The sequence below is a fragment of the Schistocerca americana genome, chromosome 11, assembly GCF_021461395.2.
Source record: "Schistocerca americana isolate TAMUIC-IGC-003095 chromosome 11, iqSchAmer2.1, whole genome shotgun sequence".
Taxonomy (NCBI): Eukaryota; Metazoa; Arthropoda; class Insecta; order Orthoptera; family Acrididae; genus Schistocerca; species Schistocerca americana.
Genome location: NC_060129.1, coordinates 42,195,009 through 42,213,171, shown reverse-complemented (window position 1 = coordinate 42,213,171; position 18,163 = coordinate 42,195,009). Strand labels below are relative to the sequence as shown.

At 40.5% G+C, this 18,163-nt stretch overlaps 1 protein-coding gene across 1 annotated transcript in view; it reads left to right on the top strand.

Annotated features, from left to right (window-relative positions):
* Positions 1–18,163, top strand: part of LOC124553199 (zinc finger protein 721-like) — a 177,449-nt gene that overhangs the window by 133,708 nt on the left and 25,578 nt on the right. Inside the window, exon 5 of the mRNA XM_047127094.1 lies at positions 11,946–11,983. Within this exon, the coding sequence (XP_046983050.1) occupies positions 11,946–11,983 (38 nt within the window). The remainder of the gene's footprint in view (positions 1–11,945; positions 11,984–18,163) is intronic.

The window sequence follows — 18,163 nt, the reverse complement described above, 5'->3', positions numbered from 1 at the left end:
TGAAATAATTTCATCCGTCCTGGTATTTGAAGTAGGAGCCTTATTCACTTGTACAGAGTGCATGCTCGTGTTGTCCAGGACAATAACAGAATTCTCTACCATGTACGGAAGCAGCTGTTGCACAAACCACCGCTTGAAGACAGTATAGGTCATTTCAGAGTGGTAGTCATCTGATTCCTTCGTCTTCAATGCTTTAAATATTAATTTACTCTCTGGTATGAAGCCTGTCTCTGCAGAACCAGCGTGAAGCACAATAAGGCGTCTCCCTTTTCCCACAGGAACCTTCAAGCCACCAACATCTTCACTTGTCTTCCAGCACATTGGTCATGAATGGTTCTGGTGAATATATGTTTCATTGAGATAATAAATACGTGATTTTCCGATTTGTTTTATCAAGTGCATTTCTCTCGAGAACACAGTTCTTGCTGCTACAAAGTCACTTCTCTCTAAGAGCAGTTTTCTTCCGTCATTGCTCTTTCTGTATTTAAATCCCATCTCCATTAATATTGTGAGCATGGTTGATTTGCTGCCTTTGAAACTTTCGGCTTCTTTCATGTAGGAATATAATTTATCTGCCGTAGGATATTCACCTTGGCTATACATGTTGAATATTTTATGCCATAACACATTCTTGCTGAAACTGTTGAGCTCACTTATGAATTTCTTTCGATTTCGGCACATACCAGGCGACTTATTATTTCTCTCGCCTGTCTGTGTAATACTGGGTGAGATTTGCTGTTGACACTCATATTACCACAATGTCTTGCAGTAACTTCCGAAAAAGCACCACACACAATGCTAAAACCAGTAGTAAACTTACTCTGCACAGAACGACATTAAATCGGGTGCTCGCTACAGCTGACTGACTCTTATTGGTTGGCAGGTCATGTGACTTCCACGCTACTGCACATCCAGTCCTCATCCGCCAAGTTACATGATGCCCGCTAAAACAACACAATGCAGATACATGGGCTGTGCTGGAACCATCTTCAACACAAGCATAGGAACATTTGGAGCCACTCAACATTAGCTCAGAATTTGTTACAAATTTCATCATTTATTTATATATTAAAGTTGTAGAAGTCATGATGTAGCTATGAGGGAGCAATACTATCCAGTGATTTTCCTTAATGGAATACTGTTTGCGTGTGACTTTCTTTCTCTTCTGTCTAGATTCTTTTTATGCCCACTGTTGATCATCGGCCCTTTATTCAATTCTGTGGCATCACTTATGCATCACCCTTTACATTCATTCAGAAAATGGTACTTGACATAAACATTTCCTTTTTATGTTTGTATAATAGATATTTCCTCTTTATAGAATGTTCACCTATGCTCCCATTCATTTATTAACTTATGCAAAGGAAAATCCGTAGTGGAATAATGATAAGAACTGGACAGATTGGTATTCGTACAGAGGAGGCATTGAGTAGCAGACAGGCACATTTAAAAGTAGACGGTTGTAAAATACCAGCTGTCAGAGAAATTTATTCATCAGATGAGAGACAAATGGATATTCACACGTACACATCTCACAAACTTGCGGCCACGGTCAGGTCTGGACACTGTGGTGTCACTGCTGTGTGTAACAATTTCAGTTGAGATGTGGTGTGGGAGTACAGAAGAGGCTTGGGATGGCAAGGGGAATGGATAGCAGCTAAGAGGTGGGAGAAGATGGTATGATACTGCTCGGCAACAGGGTGGTTCAGCTGTCTCTTGGCCACAGTTTGGCAGTAGCCGAAAAGCAGGCAGACAGCTTGCTAGTGGTCGTGCCCGGTCTTTGCAGCTATTTTGATAGACTACATAGCTGCTTTCAGAGATAGCCCTGGTGTAGGAAATACCTGTGATAGTGCTGGAGAAGGTGGAAGCGGGAGGATGTATGGGACAGGTCCTGCAGGTCTTTTTGCAGGGATATATGGCAGTGTCAAGGAGTTTGGAGCAGGGGTGGAATAGAGACAGATGAGGATATTGCGTAGGTTGGTTGAGCTGTAGAGTAGTATTGTGAGAGGCGTTATGAGGATAGAGGGGAAGATATTTCTTATTTCAGGACACGAAACTCTGCCAGCACTACCTCAACAGCAGCATTGACATCTGCCACTGGCTGCTGTCTGCAGACCAATTTTCTGTGGACTTCAAGAGAATTAAACAGCAAGCAGTATTTAGAAAAATGTAAACTGATGAGCTAAATATTGTGATCACTGCCAATCATAAAATTAAATGCTGCCTGGTGGTGTAGGCATGTGACGCTGGAATGAAAGTATGTAAGAGGAGCAAAGATGCACAGGAAAGCAACCTACTGATGATTCAGGCTGCAAGTGGGTGGTCCACTGAGATAAGTGACTTTGACAGAGAGCAGATCGTTACGACTCTGTGTCTGGAGACAGTATCTCAGAAACAGGGAAGCTGTTCCCTGTGCTTTGCCTTGAGCATCTATGGAAAGTGCTTGTATGGCAGTGAAACCACAATAGGTGACAAGGTGTTTGATGTGCACACCTCATCACAGAATGTCTGCTATGTGAAGCAGGATAGGCAGCGATTTGTGACAAAGTTGTTACAAGTGTTTCAGAGCACATAATTAACCACAGATTGTCAGATGTGAAACTACACGGACATGTTGACATCATCAGTTACAGTTTCAGTGAGCATAATTGAGATTGGACCTCAGATCAATGCAAATGTGTCGCATTGTTGGACGAACAATGTTTCTTTGTATGCCAGGTTGACAGTCACATCTGGATACTTGGTCATCCCGGCAAATAACTTCAGCGCACATTCCGCTGCAGAGTGAAAATCTCATTCTGGAACTTCTCTAATGTGCACCCTGTGACAGACACAAGCTGTGGTGGGCCGTATTATGCTGTGTGTGAGAGTCACCTGTGGCACCTGTGGGGCTGATCAAAGGCATTGTGACAGATGTGGAATATGTGAACATTATTGCACATCACCTGCATCCTGTCATGCTCGATATCTCTCCCAACAGTGATGGTATCTTCCTGCAGAATAAGTGTTCGTGTCAGAGGCCAAAGTTGTGCTGTGGTGGTTTAAGGAGCATAATACTGGATTCACATTGATGTCTCAGCCACCATATTTGCCTGATATGAAGGCTTCGGAACACATTATGGACACTATTAGGTGCCAATTCTGTGCCCAGAAACCACTGGCCCATAATTTATGTGAACTGTACATACACATATGGTGCCACATACCTCTGGAAACGTACTGAGTCCTTGTTGATCTGTGCCAGATTAAATCAGTGCTTTATTGCTTCAGAAGATAGTCCTGCATGCTATTAAGGAGATGGGTGGAATGTTCTGGCACATCAGTGTATGTTTTAGAATCTTATTATCATCAAGACAATGACTTATTTATTTATATCATCAAGTAGCGGTTTTGTACGCATATGGAAGACAAGATACTCTGTGCATATAGAGGTTGAATTATCTGAAAATCTACTCACATGTCGTTGTACCCCAAAAGTGATTGTTTCTTGGGATTAGGCGTCAAAGTTTGGGAGAAACAGAAATAGTCAGTTGGTCTAAGTGAGAGGGACTCCTTATCTGACTATGTTGTTAAAATTTCTTTATTACAAAAGGTAACGGAATGAGGTTGTGCAATGGTTAGCACACTAGACTCGCATTTGGGAGGACATTAGTTCAAATGTGTCATCAAGATTTAGGTTTCTGTGATTTCCCTAAAGCATTCCAGGCAATTGTCAATATGGTTCCTTTGAAAAGTCACAGCCAATTTCCTTCTCCATCCTTAACACCATCTGAACTTGTGTTCCATCTGTAATGACATCGATGTTGGCGATATTAAATCTTCCTTCAAATTGGTACTGAATGGCAAACACTGAGTGTTTTACAACTTCTGATTTTATTCAGAGACCACCCTCAACATAATATACATTTGCTCAAAATGGGTAGTATCCACAAAAGACTAAGTCTTTACAAAGGGGTGGTGAGTAAATGGCACTGTTTGTGTTTTTAAAGAACTTGTCAGTACTAACTGTGTCTCCACCCATGACATGGCACTTAGGAGACCTCAGCTATCCAGCTAGAACTCCATCTACTGCCCTGAACTATTGTAGATAACACTGCTCAACCCTACTCAACTAATAACTTTGGCTGTTTCTGCCAGTACTGCTCTCTCTTCACCTCCACTAGGACCTGCCTGTCCTATCTATCCTCTACTCCTGTCTGCTCTGACTGCCATGATTCTCTTTCAGAGCATCAGCATCCCAATTTTAATAAATTACCCCTTCACCCCTGCGACTACCTGACTTGGTGTAATGTTGAAAAACCCTCACCGTCTCATTGGCTCCAATTATGCAGTGTCTTTCAGAAGCTGGGCGGATGTAGGGAGACATCTGTTGTAAATTTATATCCTGGACCTGCTATAGGCTCATCAAGGTATATATGCGCCCCTTCCAGGGACTCTCTTCCTTATCCCTCTCTTACTCTCATTCTGAAATTTTATTTACACCTTACAGTGTTATTTTTTAAGTGTGACTGGCATCCCTCTGGTGCCACTGGCTAGAAAGATTCCTTCTGCATGACTTGGAGCATCTGAAACTTTATTTAAGCCTGTTGTCACACCCTGGTGATGCCTGTCTTGTAACTTTACCTTTGTTATGCTCGTGAAGCTTTCCCTTCTTATTAACTCTGAGGACATGGCTGTCATTTCCATGGATACAAGACAATGTGAATTGGGTGCTGTTCATGTGACGGAGTCTGGGCGAGCACATGTGACCATGATTCGTCATTGAGTCGCAATTCTTCAGGATAACCTACAGTACTAACACACATTTCTTTCTGTAATTTACAGACACTTCTGCTTGAAAATTGTGTGCTCAGTTGGGTCCAGAGTCAGTGAGCACGGTGTGTCCAGATGTGTAAAAACAGAAGGCTTTGCCCACTGTATGGAGCACATTTTCTGCCAGGGTGGTACCCACAATGCAAGATTAGATTAGATTAGATTAATTTTCATTCCATAGACCCATAAAAGAGGGAATCCTTCTGGGTGTGGAACACTGAGTTTGGCGATACACTGGGAATGCACTGGGCCCACATTTGAGAAGACAGCAGTTTAAACCTGCATCTTGCGCATAGTATTTGGTTTGTCAGTGGTTAGCCTAAAGTGATTAAGGTGAATGTCAATAGAGTTCTTTTAAAAAATGCACGGCTGGTTTCCTTCCCCAGCTGAAGCTCCTGTTCAGTGCCCAGCTACCTAGTTGTCAAAGGGACATTAAATTCTACCCTAAGTTTCTTGTCCTTCTTAAAGCTTTGCAACATGTTGAAATGTTCCTTCTTCCCATACTTAGAGCTTCTGTAGGGTTGTGTGAAGACCTACTCTCAGCCACAGACAGTATCTGTGCATTCTTAGAAATGCACAACATGCGTGGCAAATTACAAATCCACAAATTTATTCGGGAACATTAGTTGGTAGATCTGCATTAATTTGCTGCATTGTCACAATATTAAATCAGTCTAAATAAGGGTCATGAGGTTCGCTTTGACCTATAAGCCAGGGTTTAAAATGTGTAACAATCGAATTGCTTTCAGAAGCCTCTTAAATCTGACCGCTAGATGGGAAAATGAGATCTGTCACTGCACTATCTCCAGCTGGTCTCTAGCAACTCCCACGGATTATTTCCTTCATAAATAATCTAGGATAGGTGTTTATAAGTCGATGATGAGGAGCACACAGAGAAACACCACACTTCAGGTTTCATTGGGACAAATGGAATTTGTTGTGTTCTGTTAGATCTTTCCAAGTCAGCTTTGTCAGTTAAATGACTAGCTGATGGTTCTATACTCTGTTGTGTGGCCTCTTCCTACCGAGAATTTGGCTCACTAAGTTGCAACATTGCCCTATAGAACTGGCCAGTGACCAAACAGGTTTCCGTGTACATGTCCCAGAATGAAATTGTCAACTCTTCCAAAACTTTATGCACAGGCAGGATCATTCATTCCCAATTTGATACACTCAACTCTGTTTTAAAATGACACATCTGCCTCACACGGTCCATGACTTACCTGCTACCATCACTACCCATTTTGTGAATTCCCAAAAATGCTCCGTGAAATTATTTTAATATTCCAGTCTTTTGGTCAGTCTGCTTCAGGAATACACTGCCTGATTAAAAAGTGAAGCACTCATAAGGGAAGGACAAAAGAAAATGGAACTTAATGGACTATGTGGGTATGTGATATTGAGTCAGATTTGTGAAGAACATGGCAGTATGAGCCAACTTATCATTGTGAGATAGCATCCAATGTGGTCTGGATATATGCACTGATTCAGTCGTGAAGGTTGTCGTAAAGCCGTCACACCCTCTCCTGGCAGGCAAGTGTTGTAACTGGTCCTCATTATCCTGGATACTGGCACTGGTGTGGAGTTGACATCTGAGCTGGTTCCACAGGAGTTCTGTCGGGGCCAGTTACGGGGATCTCTATGGCTACGGGAGTACCACAACACTGTGCAGACTGTCCGTAGAGACACGTGCTGTGTGTGGGCGAGCACTGTCCTGTTGAAAACTGGCACCGCAATGCTGTCACATGAGAGGTAACGAGAGGGTGCAGGATGTATGTGATGTTCCGTAGTGCCATTCAAATTCCTTTAATCACTACCAGCTGTAATCAGAAGTCATACATGAGAACTCCCAATATTGTAGTACTGGGAGTATAATAATTATAATGCCACTGTGCCAATAATTATAATGCGACTGTGCCTGTCAGGAACGTTGGAAGAATGAGAGCTATCCCCAAGTCACCTTCATACTCAGTTGTTAAGGTCATCAGAGTAGTGTAGAACTGCGATTCATTGTTGAACGTAATGCGGTGCAATTCATCGGCAGGCCGTGCGTCACAGTCTTGCAACCCTCCGAATGGAGACATTTTATATTGTGATGTTAAAAGTAGCCTACACATGAAGTTGTACTTCCCTAGCCTGCCTGCTTCTAGTCTTTGACCAATGGCACAGGATGACACCGAACATTACAGAGAGTGCTTTAATTGTTTCCAGATGGTAGACACAGATATGAAGGGGCTACAACATACTCAGTGAACAATACAATGATCCTTCCTCGTGGTGATTAGACGTGTGTCCAAAAAATTGATGAGGATTATGCCTCCACTCTCATTCCCGTGCAGTCTATCCGAATGCCCTACAAATCTAGATTACTGCACGATTTGATGAGCCGGCCGAATGGACGCCCACAATGAGGCCCTTTTAAAACTCTTGTCAGAAACTGATAATGCTGTCTCACACAAGTATGTGGTATCTCCATGTCCTTTGCAGTGATCACTGAATGTATGATGCTGCTCATGCCATTAATATACCCCTCCTGGCCTGCTAATGACATTAAATGTGACCGACACTAATGTGCTTTCGCGATAAATCTGTCACAGGGAATTGCAACTCTAATCGTTTACATATTTGCTGGTGGTGTTTAAGTGTACAAAGTTAGATTGACTTATGACCATATCTTGTGGTGCTTCACATTTCTGGCAGCCGGTGTATTTCCCTGGCCCATTTACATCTCTCATTAATAGGACCTAAAAAGCAGCTGTTTTCTATAGTTTGTTTCATACAGGTGGTACAGTTGCTGTTAAGATACTAGCCAGGCTGGGGAAATAGCTCACCCTCAAAAACAGTGTTGTCAGTCCACACCCCCACCCATTTGAGAAGATTGAGGGAAGACTCTAGTCCATTCTCTTTATGAGATGAAAGCTTCCATCCCATAGACACTGTAAATGCACATCCCTGGTGTACGAAGTAGTGAATGGGATGAGGGTATACGGGTGGCCAGGAAGTGATATGTTACGAAGTGTGGGCCCCAGAAAACTGTGATTTCACGCTGTGTTATGATCCAGTGTGATGTCAAGATGCAAATGATTGGTGCTGTCTACTGTCACATACTTTGGTTTGATATTTAAGATACTCCTGTGTGCACCTCTGGTAAATCTGTACAAGTACAGAGTTACTGTTCGCAGTTGAGAAGGATGCGTGCAACAGGAATCCGACTGTGAGTCAGTGACATGCTCAAGTGAGAAAGGTGCTCACTGTTCTAAAAACATTTTCACAGATATAATTACATAGACATTATTAACTGTGACTGACTTGAAGAGGTCTGAGTGCTGTAAATACATAAAGCCTCTCGCCTCATCAGTGGACTGATACTTCCAGAATAATATCAGTTAAATTATTTGTGTATGCATGATGTAATTAGCTGATGTATTGTTAGCATTGATACTGGTACTGTGTATCCAACTTGTGGACTAAGTTTTGTAGGCAAAATATATGTTTCCTTTTATTCAGTTAAAAAAATTGAGAATGGATTTTCTATCAATTTTTTGCTTATAATGCAGATGAGATGTCTGCACTTAACTAGAACTTTGATCTTTTTCACTGGTGCAATACATAAAAAGTAAAAGAAAATGGAAAACCTTGAATGGTGAACAATATAACAATTTAGTCTTCCAGTGAGATAATATTTTTCCGACAGTCGACAGCACAGATGGTGGACAGTAGAAGCACAAAAGGGAGAAAAGGGAAGAACTATTTCCCACTTCCCACCTGACTCTTTGCAGACCTTCTACTCAGCTGCCTACTGTATACTGGTTTACCAGAGAATGTATTTGGTGATTGAAAGGCTAAGAAGGCTGTTTTAGAAATTCTGATGGTGACTGTGATCAAAGCCAAGGCACATAATTTTGAGAGCTTTGCACACAGAATGGCAAGATGCTGCCTGTCACAAGAAATTCAGAGCAGTGCTGTGGTATGGTTGTGTTTCCTTTTGTTTTTGTCAAAGATGTCTGCTATACTGTGTTGAGCTCACATTGGGCATACATTGTTCACTCCCGATTTTACCTTAGTATGATATGAATATGTGTGGGTGCGGTCTCATTGAGCCACGTATTTTCATTCAGTATGCTAATTTGGATGAACTAAGGAGTGAGCTAATTGTAGGCACATCTCTATTGCTCACACGTGTTGGCATAGTGTGTTTCCTGTGATTTGTGAGGGAAAGCTTCTACTGTAATGCCTTAACAATCTTTTTATTTTTATGTGCTGTTCTTGTTTTCTATCTCTCCATCTTAGGGATTTGCATTTTTTTGACTTTGATACATCCTAAAAAAATGGCTCTGAGCACTATGGGACTCAACTGCTGAGGTCATTAGTCCCCTAGAACTTAGAACTAGTTAAACCTAACTAACCTAAGGACATCACAAACATCCATGCCCGAGGCAGGATTCGAACCTGCGACCGTAGCGGTCTTGCGGTTCCAGACTGCAGCGCCTTTAACCGCACGGCCACTTCGGCCGGCGATACATCCTAGTTTCTTTTGCTAGTATAATGCGTTGAGTGTTTAGGCACATAGCTGTTATATTATGTGTTCAATTTTTTATCATGTTTTAATGCCATATCTGGACATATGACACCATATTCTATCGACTGGTAATTTTTTTACATTTGAGGCATTGATAACCACTAAGACTAGTGCCATAAAACAATAATAAAAATCTTTTCCAATATTTATACTCCAATCTGCAAGAGGTTGCATTCTGTAGAACTGATAATGGGTAGGCCATCATGCTTCTTAATCTTCCATTGCTTACACAGATGATGCTTGTCAGCCATGTTATTTCTCCGCTCTGTTTTGTTTAATTGGGCTGGATCGAGTTTGCAGCATTTAGAGTACCTTTCCATTAACTCTCCATCTGTTAGCTTTAGCCATTATTGACTTTCAAGTACACAGGGTTGCATTGTTTCTGAAATGCTATTATAGCATGGAGAAGAGTGGCCATCTGTGTGAGCAATGTAGTTACAATTTGAAAAAAGTAAGTGTATTTCCTTTACTGCTTTGTTAGATTCAATGCAACGTTCATGTGTGTAATTTCAGGCATATTGAAACTAATTACAGTTGGTTTGCTTTATGCCTACAATAATTATTTATGAGAAGTAAATATCTTCTATACTTTTAGTTTTTACAGTAGGTGTCGAAAGTAATAAAAAAACATGTACAGAGCTTAGCAGAGTTCCTGATGTATGGCTGGAATGATTCCATGAGCTCAGTGATGAAGTCCTAACAATGGTGTTGCTGACTCAGAGAATGAGGATTGTGTACATGAAAGTGGTCATGACTGAGGAAGAGAATAAGAAGTGTCAGAAAATGCTGAATGTGAATCACAGGAAGAAGTAATAAAGAGGACATATTTCTTTTAGGAAAAGATGGAATAGCTAAGTGGGGGAAAAGTAAATATTCTACCAATGTTAGAACAAGATCTTGTATTAATGTTATGCACATATATGTAGCCAAAAATGAAGGTAGTGTAAAAATGATGGAAATTGATATTATGAAGTTATTTTTGGATAAAATGTAATATCCATTATTGCAATGTGTACAAATATTTACAACAGTGAAGTTCATGATATCTCTTCTAGGGTTTGCAATGTTTGTGTGGATCTCTGAGACATTCTAGAAAAAGTTTATCAAGGTTGTGGGTTAATTCGAAGGACAACTGACTTGAATCATGCTTCCTATGCATGAGTGAAAACCATTCCAGGTTTCAGTGGAGATGTCTGAAGTTTTTATACTATCCTCAATAGAAGGGTTCACAGAGAATGACAAGTTGGGTGCCATGAGAGAGGTACTGCAGCTATTTACAAACAAGTGCCAAAAATATTTTTCACCTAGTGCATAACTTACTGGTTGGTTGGTTGGTTTGGGGAAGGAGACCAGACAGCGTGGTCATCGGTCTCATCGGATTAGGGAAGGATGGGGAAGGAAGTCGGCCGTGCCCTTTCAGAGGAACCATCCCGGCATTTGCCTGGAGTTAACTTACTGCGTTGGTGTATTAAATGTGTTATGTTTTGATTTAAATAAAACACTACTAAAATAATCCAGATACACTGTTCAAAGTGTACAAATGCACTGTTTATGTTGAGGATGACACCTGCCATCCACACAAGTGACTATGTCAGGAGCTACCATGCAAGTTATGGGGGTTAAAAGATTTCATTAACCATACACACATACATACATACATGCATTAATTATATAACATGAAAGGCTGTTACAGTGTCCCAAACCTAATGTCAAAAAATAAGCAAAGGTCTGTAAAATATGATGTTGAAGATAGTTCTTGAACTATGCAACAGAAGTGTTGAATAATGGTCACTCACATAACTTTTACTCATTTCTTTCGGTCGCGTGACATCGGATCGAAGATTATGAAGAACTGTTCCCTCATCACTTTCTCCTATTCCCATAGGCAACTGTACGAACAAAGGAGATAGTGATGATCATTTTGTTCACTAGTTTTATTTACTCATAATTGTTAAGGGAACAGGCTCACAGTTGCCTTTCTTATCGTGAATTGCGTACATAATGTCACATCATCTCATTAATAAAGACACAGCAGTCACACTGGGCGTTACTACTGCTAAAATGGTAGAACATTGCATAACATTGGTAGGGTTTTAGTACTCTTTTTGGATACGTATTATGGTGATTCAAGAAACAGTTACATATGCATCATGTTTCTGCATATATTTAAGGATCTAAAAAGAATATTTATACAAGGACTCTCACCTCTTCATAAATACAATAAATTTTCACAACATTGTTACAGCATAAAAAGCTTTTCAGGGTGCTTCAATAGTGCACCTTGTAACAATTCTGATAGCCACTTTCATAAATGAAATCAATATAAAAGGCAAAAATAAATAATTGCTGCTGTTAAAGCAACAAACAAAATATCAGCATTCTTTGTGCCATCAGTGCCATTGAATATAATTATTTCTGTTTCAGAAAAAAATGAAAAATAGTATGTCTGTTCAGTAAAATTAGTTAAAGCACAGATTCCTCTTTTACATTTAGTTGTCTTTCAGGGCAGACAAGTAGTAACTTACATATACACAGATCACTTTCTCGGTTCCAGATGCAGGATGCGAGTGATTCAGCTTCTTCAAGAACCTGGTAAGATTATTCTCTATCACAAAAGCCCAAATAAATCTTTAAATAATGTGGTACATAACTAATTTGATGTACCAGTATGATATGAAATTCAGCTGAAGTTTTGTTTTGTGCAACTTAATTTTTTTTAATAGATCCATAATACTTTTTTGTAACCAATGGTGAACATCATCCACACACTGACAGAAAAAGTGAAGCACCCGGAAGACATGGTCAGGTGTCAATTTTGCTTTGAACACATACACAACATTGGCAGGTATGTAAATGATTATAGCTATAATTCTCTGTGACTGGTAGAACAGCCACCAGAGTGTGTGTATAGTATCAGATGTTGAGTGATCGCTGTGAAGGATACAGATGCTTTGTCCTTGTGTGAGACATATTCATCAGCTCTTGATGGTGTTGAGGGTCTCCATTCAGTATAAATTAGTGCAGCATCAATATTTGCGGGGCATTCGGTTGAGACAGTGGTCCAGTGTCAGACTGCACAGGTATGTGAGGACAGGTGTACTTGTCAAGATTCTAATCAACCATGTCTGGACCACCACGAGTGAGGACTGTTGTGCTGTGCATTGAGCACGTCATAACTCCTTCATATCTGTACCTGCCATTCAAAAACATATAATATATTCTCTGTATCATTTTGTGTCATCCCACACCATTGCTCAGAGACTGGCAGCAGCCAGCCTGGGGATTTACAGTCCCCTGTGCAGACTTCCAGTAACATGTTAATCAAATGGCGTTAGAAGGGTTGCCAAGACTGTGATGCACGGACTGCTGGTGAATGGCATCATATTGTGTTTAGCGACGGGTTGCATTTATGCACCACCCTGCCGACTGTTATCAGCAAGTATGGCGACGACCCGGGGCAAAGTCCCATTTTACCAGTATTTTGTGGAGGCACAGCAGTATTACTCTTGGTGTCACCGAAGTTCAAATCATCGGGTTTAACTTCATATCATGACTAATAGTGACTGAGGGAACTCTGGTGGCACATCAATACGACTCGGACTTCCCGCTTCCTCTTGTGGGACAGAATTTTGGTGACAGTTTTCAAAGGGACGGGTAGTCCGCATGTGGCACACATCTCTACGAACTGTCTGTGTGACGCTGATGTCACCAGCAAGATTCACAGACCTGTCCCTAATAGAATGTGTGGGACTAACTTAGATGTCAAGTCTGTCTCAGTGCCAGTATCCAGCATATCGTGAACTGGCTATGACAGTTCTTTGCCAGCTTGCATCGGGAGCAGGTACAGTGGCATTATGACACTCTTCCCATCTGAATCAGTGTGTGCATCCGTGCCAGAGGGGGTGAAACGTCATACTGATAAGTTGAATCATAGTTATAAGATTTTTTGTAAATTTGACTCGATTTTGTAATCACTGAAGTAATGTCATGTACTCTCCCGAGCCGTGAAGCGTCATTTATTTTCATTTCTTCCTCCCCTTCTGGGTGCTTCACTTCTTTTTTGTAAGGCACTGTACATTCACCACTACTTCATATTTGTGCCTTAGTACCAAGGTCTTAAATCGTTAAGACAAAAATCTATTTCGTTACTTATCAGTGCTTTGATAGTGAAACAGAACCAGCACAGTAGATGTCGTACAAGATATGTTTGTTCTGTGTGTCCTATGCCCCTTTCACATACAGTTTACTTCTTGCACTCTACAAAATAGACTATTAAAATTGCAAAATAAATAAATAAAAAAAATAGTTTATTTATACTAGATGGTGTCCATTAGTTCTGATTTGCACCTGTAGAAACCGGTGGGCCAAAACTTTATGATCACCTCCTTAATAATCCATTGACACACCATTGGAACACAGTACAGCAGTTATTCTGTGTAACATGGATTCAACAAGTCCTCAGTGGATCTGCAGACATATGTTCCCCAAGATGTCCACATATAGTGGTTTCTGGACACACAGTTGGTGCCAAATAACAACCCAGATGTGCTCCATCGAGTTCAGATGAAGCAAATAGGGTGGTTGTGACATTGACATGAGATCACTGTTCTGCTCCTTGAACTGCTGCAGCACGATTCTGTCCTTGTGGAACAGACAGTTATCATGCTGGAAGGTGCTGTTGCTGAAAGAGAATAAGTGAAATGTGAAGGGCTGGAGGTGGTTCATAGTAATGCTCACATAGCCTATGAGGTGTGTGTAAAAAGTAATGAGACTGACAACACTGTGAGTGATCTCGCAACACTGTGTTGTTCTACTTACACAGACCACTGTGTTAATCCCTTCCAGATGCTCAGTTTGAGTTTAAGCTCCGTACACACAGCTTGTGATTTTTGAGAGCACCGTCAGGAAAGTTCTGTTTCACTTTGTGTGTCACAAAAATAGCACTATAGAATTCACAGAATGTTGTGCTATCAAGTTTTGTGTTAAACTTGAGGAATCCACGATTGTGACCTTTAAAAAGTTGAAACTGGCCTATGGGGAATATTCATCATCAAGAGCACAGGATTTTCACTGGTACAAAACATTTTTGGAAGGAGAACACTTTGAAGAAGAACATCGGTATGGGAGACCAACTTCAAAGACTGACAAAAATGTTGAATGTGTGCATGCTCTTGTGTGATCGGACCAACATTTAACAACAAGGATGATGGATGGCCCATTAAACTTAAACACTTTCACTGTACATCAAATTTTGACCAAAATTTTGCACATACATAAGGTTTGTGCTAAAATGGTACCAGAAAACCTCACAACTGAGCAGAAGATCAGTCAAAGAAATACGTGTTGATCTTTTTGAGAGGATTGCCAGTGACCACAAATGGTTCAGTCGTGATCACAGGTGATGCATCCTGGATTTTTTAGTATAATTCTGAGACAAAGTGGCAGAGGAATGGCACACTGAGACAACTCATTGACTGAAGAAAGCTCGAATGAGCAAATCATAGATCAGAACCATGCTGATTTGATTTACAGTAGGGGTGTGGTTCATCAAGAGTTTGTCCCTCCAGGACAAACTGTCAACTAGGTATTTCTCAAATATGTCCTTGAAAGGGTCAGAAAAAGGGTGAATCGAGTGAGACCAGACATTGCAGACCATTTGATGCTGCATCATGATAATGCCTCATGTCACACAGCCACTTACATCACGGAATTTTTGACCTCAAAAGAAATTCCTGTTGTTCCGCAGTTCCCTACTCACCTGATCTCAGTTGTTGTGTCTTTTTTTTTCTTTTCCCTAAATTGAATGGTGTCTTAAAAAGACATTATTTTGGGACTCTGGAGAACGTTCAAAAGAAACCTTTCAGCACTGCTACCAAGAGTGCAAACAATGACTCTGCTGATGTATAGCTACCAAAGGGAATTACTTTGAAGGGACTGCATTGATATGTGGAAAAACAAAATAAAAACTTTGGGAGCTAAAAACATGAGTCTTATTACTTTTCTCACATACCTTGTACAGTTGTCATGGTGCCTTGGATTACTGCAAAATGCCCCATGGAAGCTCACATGAGCATCCCCTGTAGCATAATACTGCCCTCACTGGCATGCATCTGGGACACAGTACACATTTCAAGCAGCAGTTTGCCTGGATGATGGAGTGTCGGGACTTGACCATTGACCTGTTATAACCAGAAACGTGATTCGTCTTACTGTGCAGTACATCTCCATTGATCCACACCCTAATCTCGATGACACTGTATCCATTGAAATCATTGATCACAAACTCGTTGGATCTGTATGGGAACATGAAGGGGTCATCTGATGTGGAATTCCACATTCAACAGTGTGCTCTGAAACACTTGTGGCTGTACCAGCATTGTACTCTGTCATCAGGTCTACCACAGGTCACCAACTATTCTGCTTTACAGAGCGAGGAAACCTTAAATCTCTCTTTTCTGTGATAAGCATGGAAATGTGATGCCCTGTCCCCTACCTATGGTTTCATCATCCTTGACCTTCTGTCAGTCACATCGTTCTCCACAACAGGTAGTAGGTGGCACTTATTCATTTGCTTTTCTATTAAATTTCACTAATTAAACACCGTATAAATGGTAAGCATCTTTATATATAGAAAGAAAAATATGGCATAAGAGCTCAACAACAGTAGAAATATTAATCATTCTGTCTTATCACCACTGTTTGAAATGGAATTTTGTGGTATGGTCTTATGGGACCAAACTACTAAGCTTTCACACTATTTAATCAAACTTAAACTAACTTATTCTAAGGATGACACACACACACACACACACACACACACACACACACACACACTAACACAAGGGAGGGCTTGAACATCCGATGGGGGGAGCCACGCAGACCGTGACAAGACGCCTCTGACCGCGCGGCTACCCCGCGTGGCCATCACTGTATGAGTGTGTTAACAAATGAGGAATTTTACCACAATCAGAGCAAAAAGTATCACTGTGCATCAAACAGATTGTCTTTTGATACATTTTTAATGTACTATGGATGTTCCTCTATTTGCTGGTACTAAATGTCAGAGGAAACTCATGCTTATGTTCCTTCATTGTTCCAAAAAAAGGAAGATTTTTTCCCATCCTGAGCTCTTCTGTAAGACAGCACTGGTAAACTAGTTGTCTGCTGTCACATTTTGACCTGACTGATAGGTTCACACAGTCAGAACAAGATCTGAAGGTGTGTTGCTCAAATGGTATAATCGTTGTTGCCGCTCAACATATATTTCTAAATTATGCCAGAAAAATACCTGGGAATCCAGAAGCATGTATTGTAATGTGTTATTTCTTTGAGTTTCTCAGTATGTATTGCTGAAAGCTGCATTTCCCATGGAATCCTTCCAGTTCTCACCTACCCTACCGTAACATTTTTTCTGTGAGAGTACAAGACTTCTGACAGTTCATCCCCATCATTTCCTGACAGAATCTTTAAGCATTATCTGTTAGTTTTTGTAGCACAGGTTAAAAATAAGAGACATGAAAGTTTTCAGTTGAGTAACATATACTGGTTCCTGTCTCTTTCATACTGAAATGAGGCTTTGATGTTCTCATTGTGATGATATTGTACAGCACTAAAATGGATGAAATGGTGTCATCCATGAGGCAGCTCCAGCACTCCAGAAGCATTCTCAGTACTTTTGCGTGAACCTACAGGTCCAGGTAACGTTCAAATAATATTGTGGGTGCAGAACTTTATTCTCTGTGATGGTGGTACTTCATTTTATTTTGTCTGTTTTTGTGTTCTAGTGTACTAATGAACATTTTTCTCAAAAATTTCATCTTCATTGTCATCTTCGTGTTTTTGAATCTTCCTGATGACCTTCAGTTTTGTCATCACAATCTGTTCCCACTGAATTTTCAAAATCCTTTCAAAAGTCATCACTGTCTACTTAAGACAACAGCTGTTGGGCTCCTTTAACATGTTTTGAGTTGAGGAGATTGTACATGTTATCTGATGTCTGCCATGATCAAGTACATCTGATCTAAAATAATGCAATCAGATGTGCTGTATCAATTTGACACTTGATACTCACATAGTCATAACAAATGATTGAGTGGCCCAAAAAGAAGAGAAATCCATTTTGCATTCTAAAGTAGTTTTGTACTGCTTACAAAGCTATGTTGATAATATGAATGGACACTCGGTGTCAAATTGAGCAGTCAGCACGTTTCTTCACAACAAAGCAGTCACACCAATACCGAAGCACTTGTTAGTGAAAGGGATTTGGAGAAGGGAAGTTGCTAGTGAAAATGCATAATTTCTGTCGAGTGTTGAAATATAATTGACAGAAAATTTCAGCGTGTGTCAGTTTGATCAGCCACACCTGGCCAAAGGTTAAACTGCTTTCCACAGACAATCATGACAGTGGCACAAGAACAGCTGATCAACTTCAGAGTCTGAGTTCCACATTCCTGGACCCTGTGCCATAACAATTAGTGTCTTTATGTAATTCTAACATTTTATTGGTAAAGGACCAGCAACTTAAATTGCATTATTGTTTATTCAGGGTTGTGACACAGTTGTATACAATTTCTCGGTGTTAATTACTTTTGAACATTAATGATAATTCTCAGACAATTGCTTGCATTTCAAGTATTTGTTAGAGCATAATTCCACTGATGTACTTGCTTGACATCTATGTAATACAAATCTGTATAATAAATGTGGTATGACCATAATGCAGAAGTCAAACAATGGAAAATCAGGGAAGGAATGTAACAATATTAGAGAAGG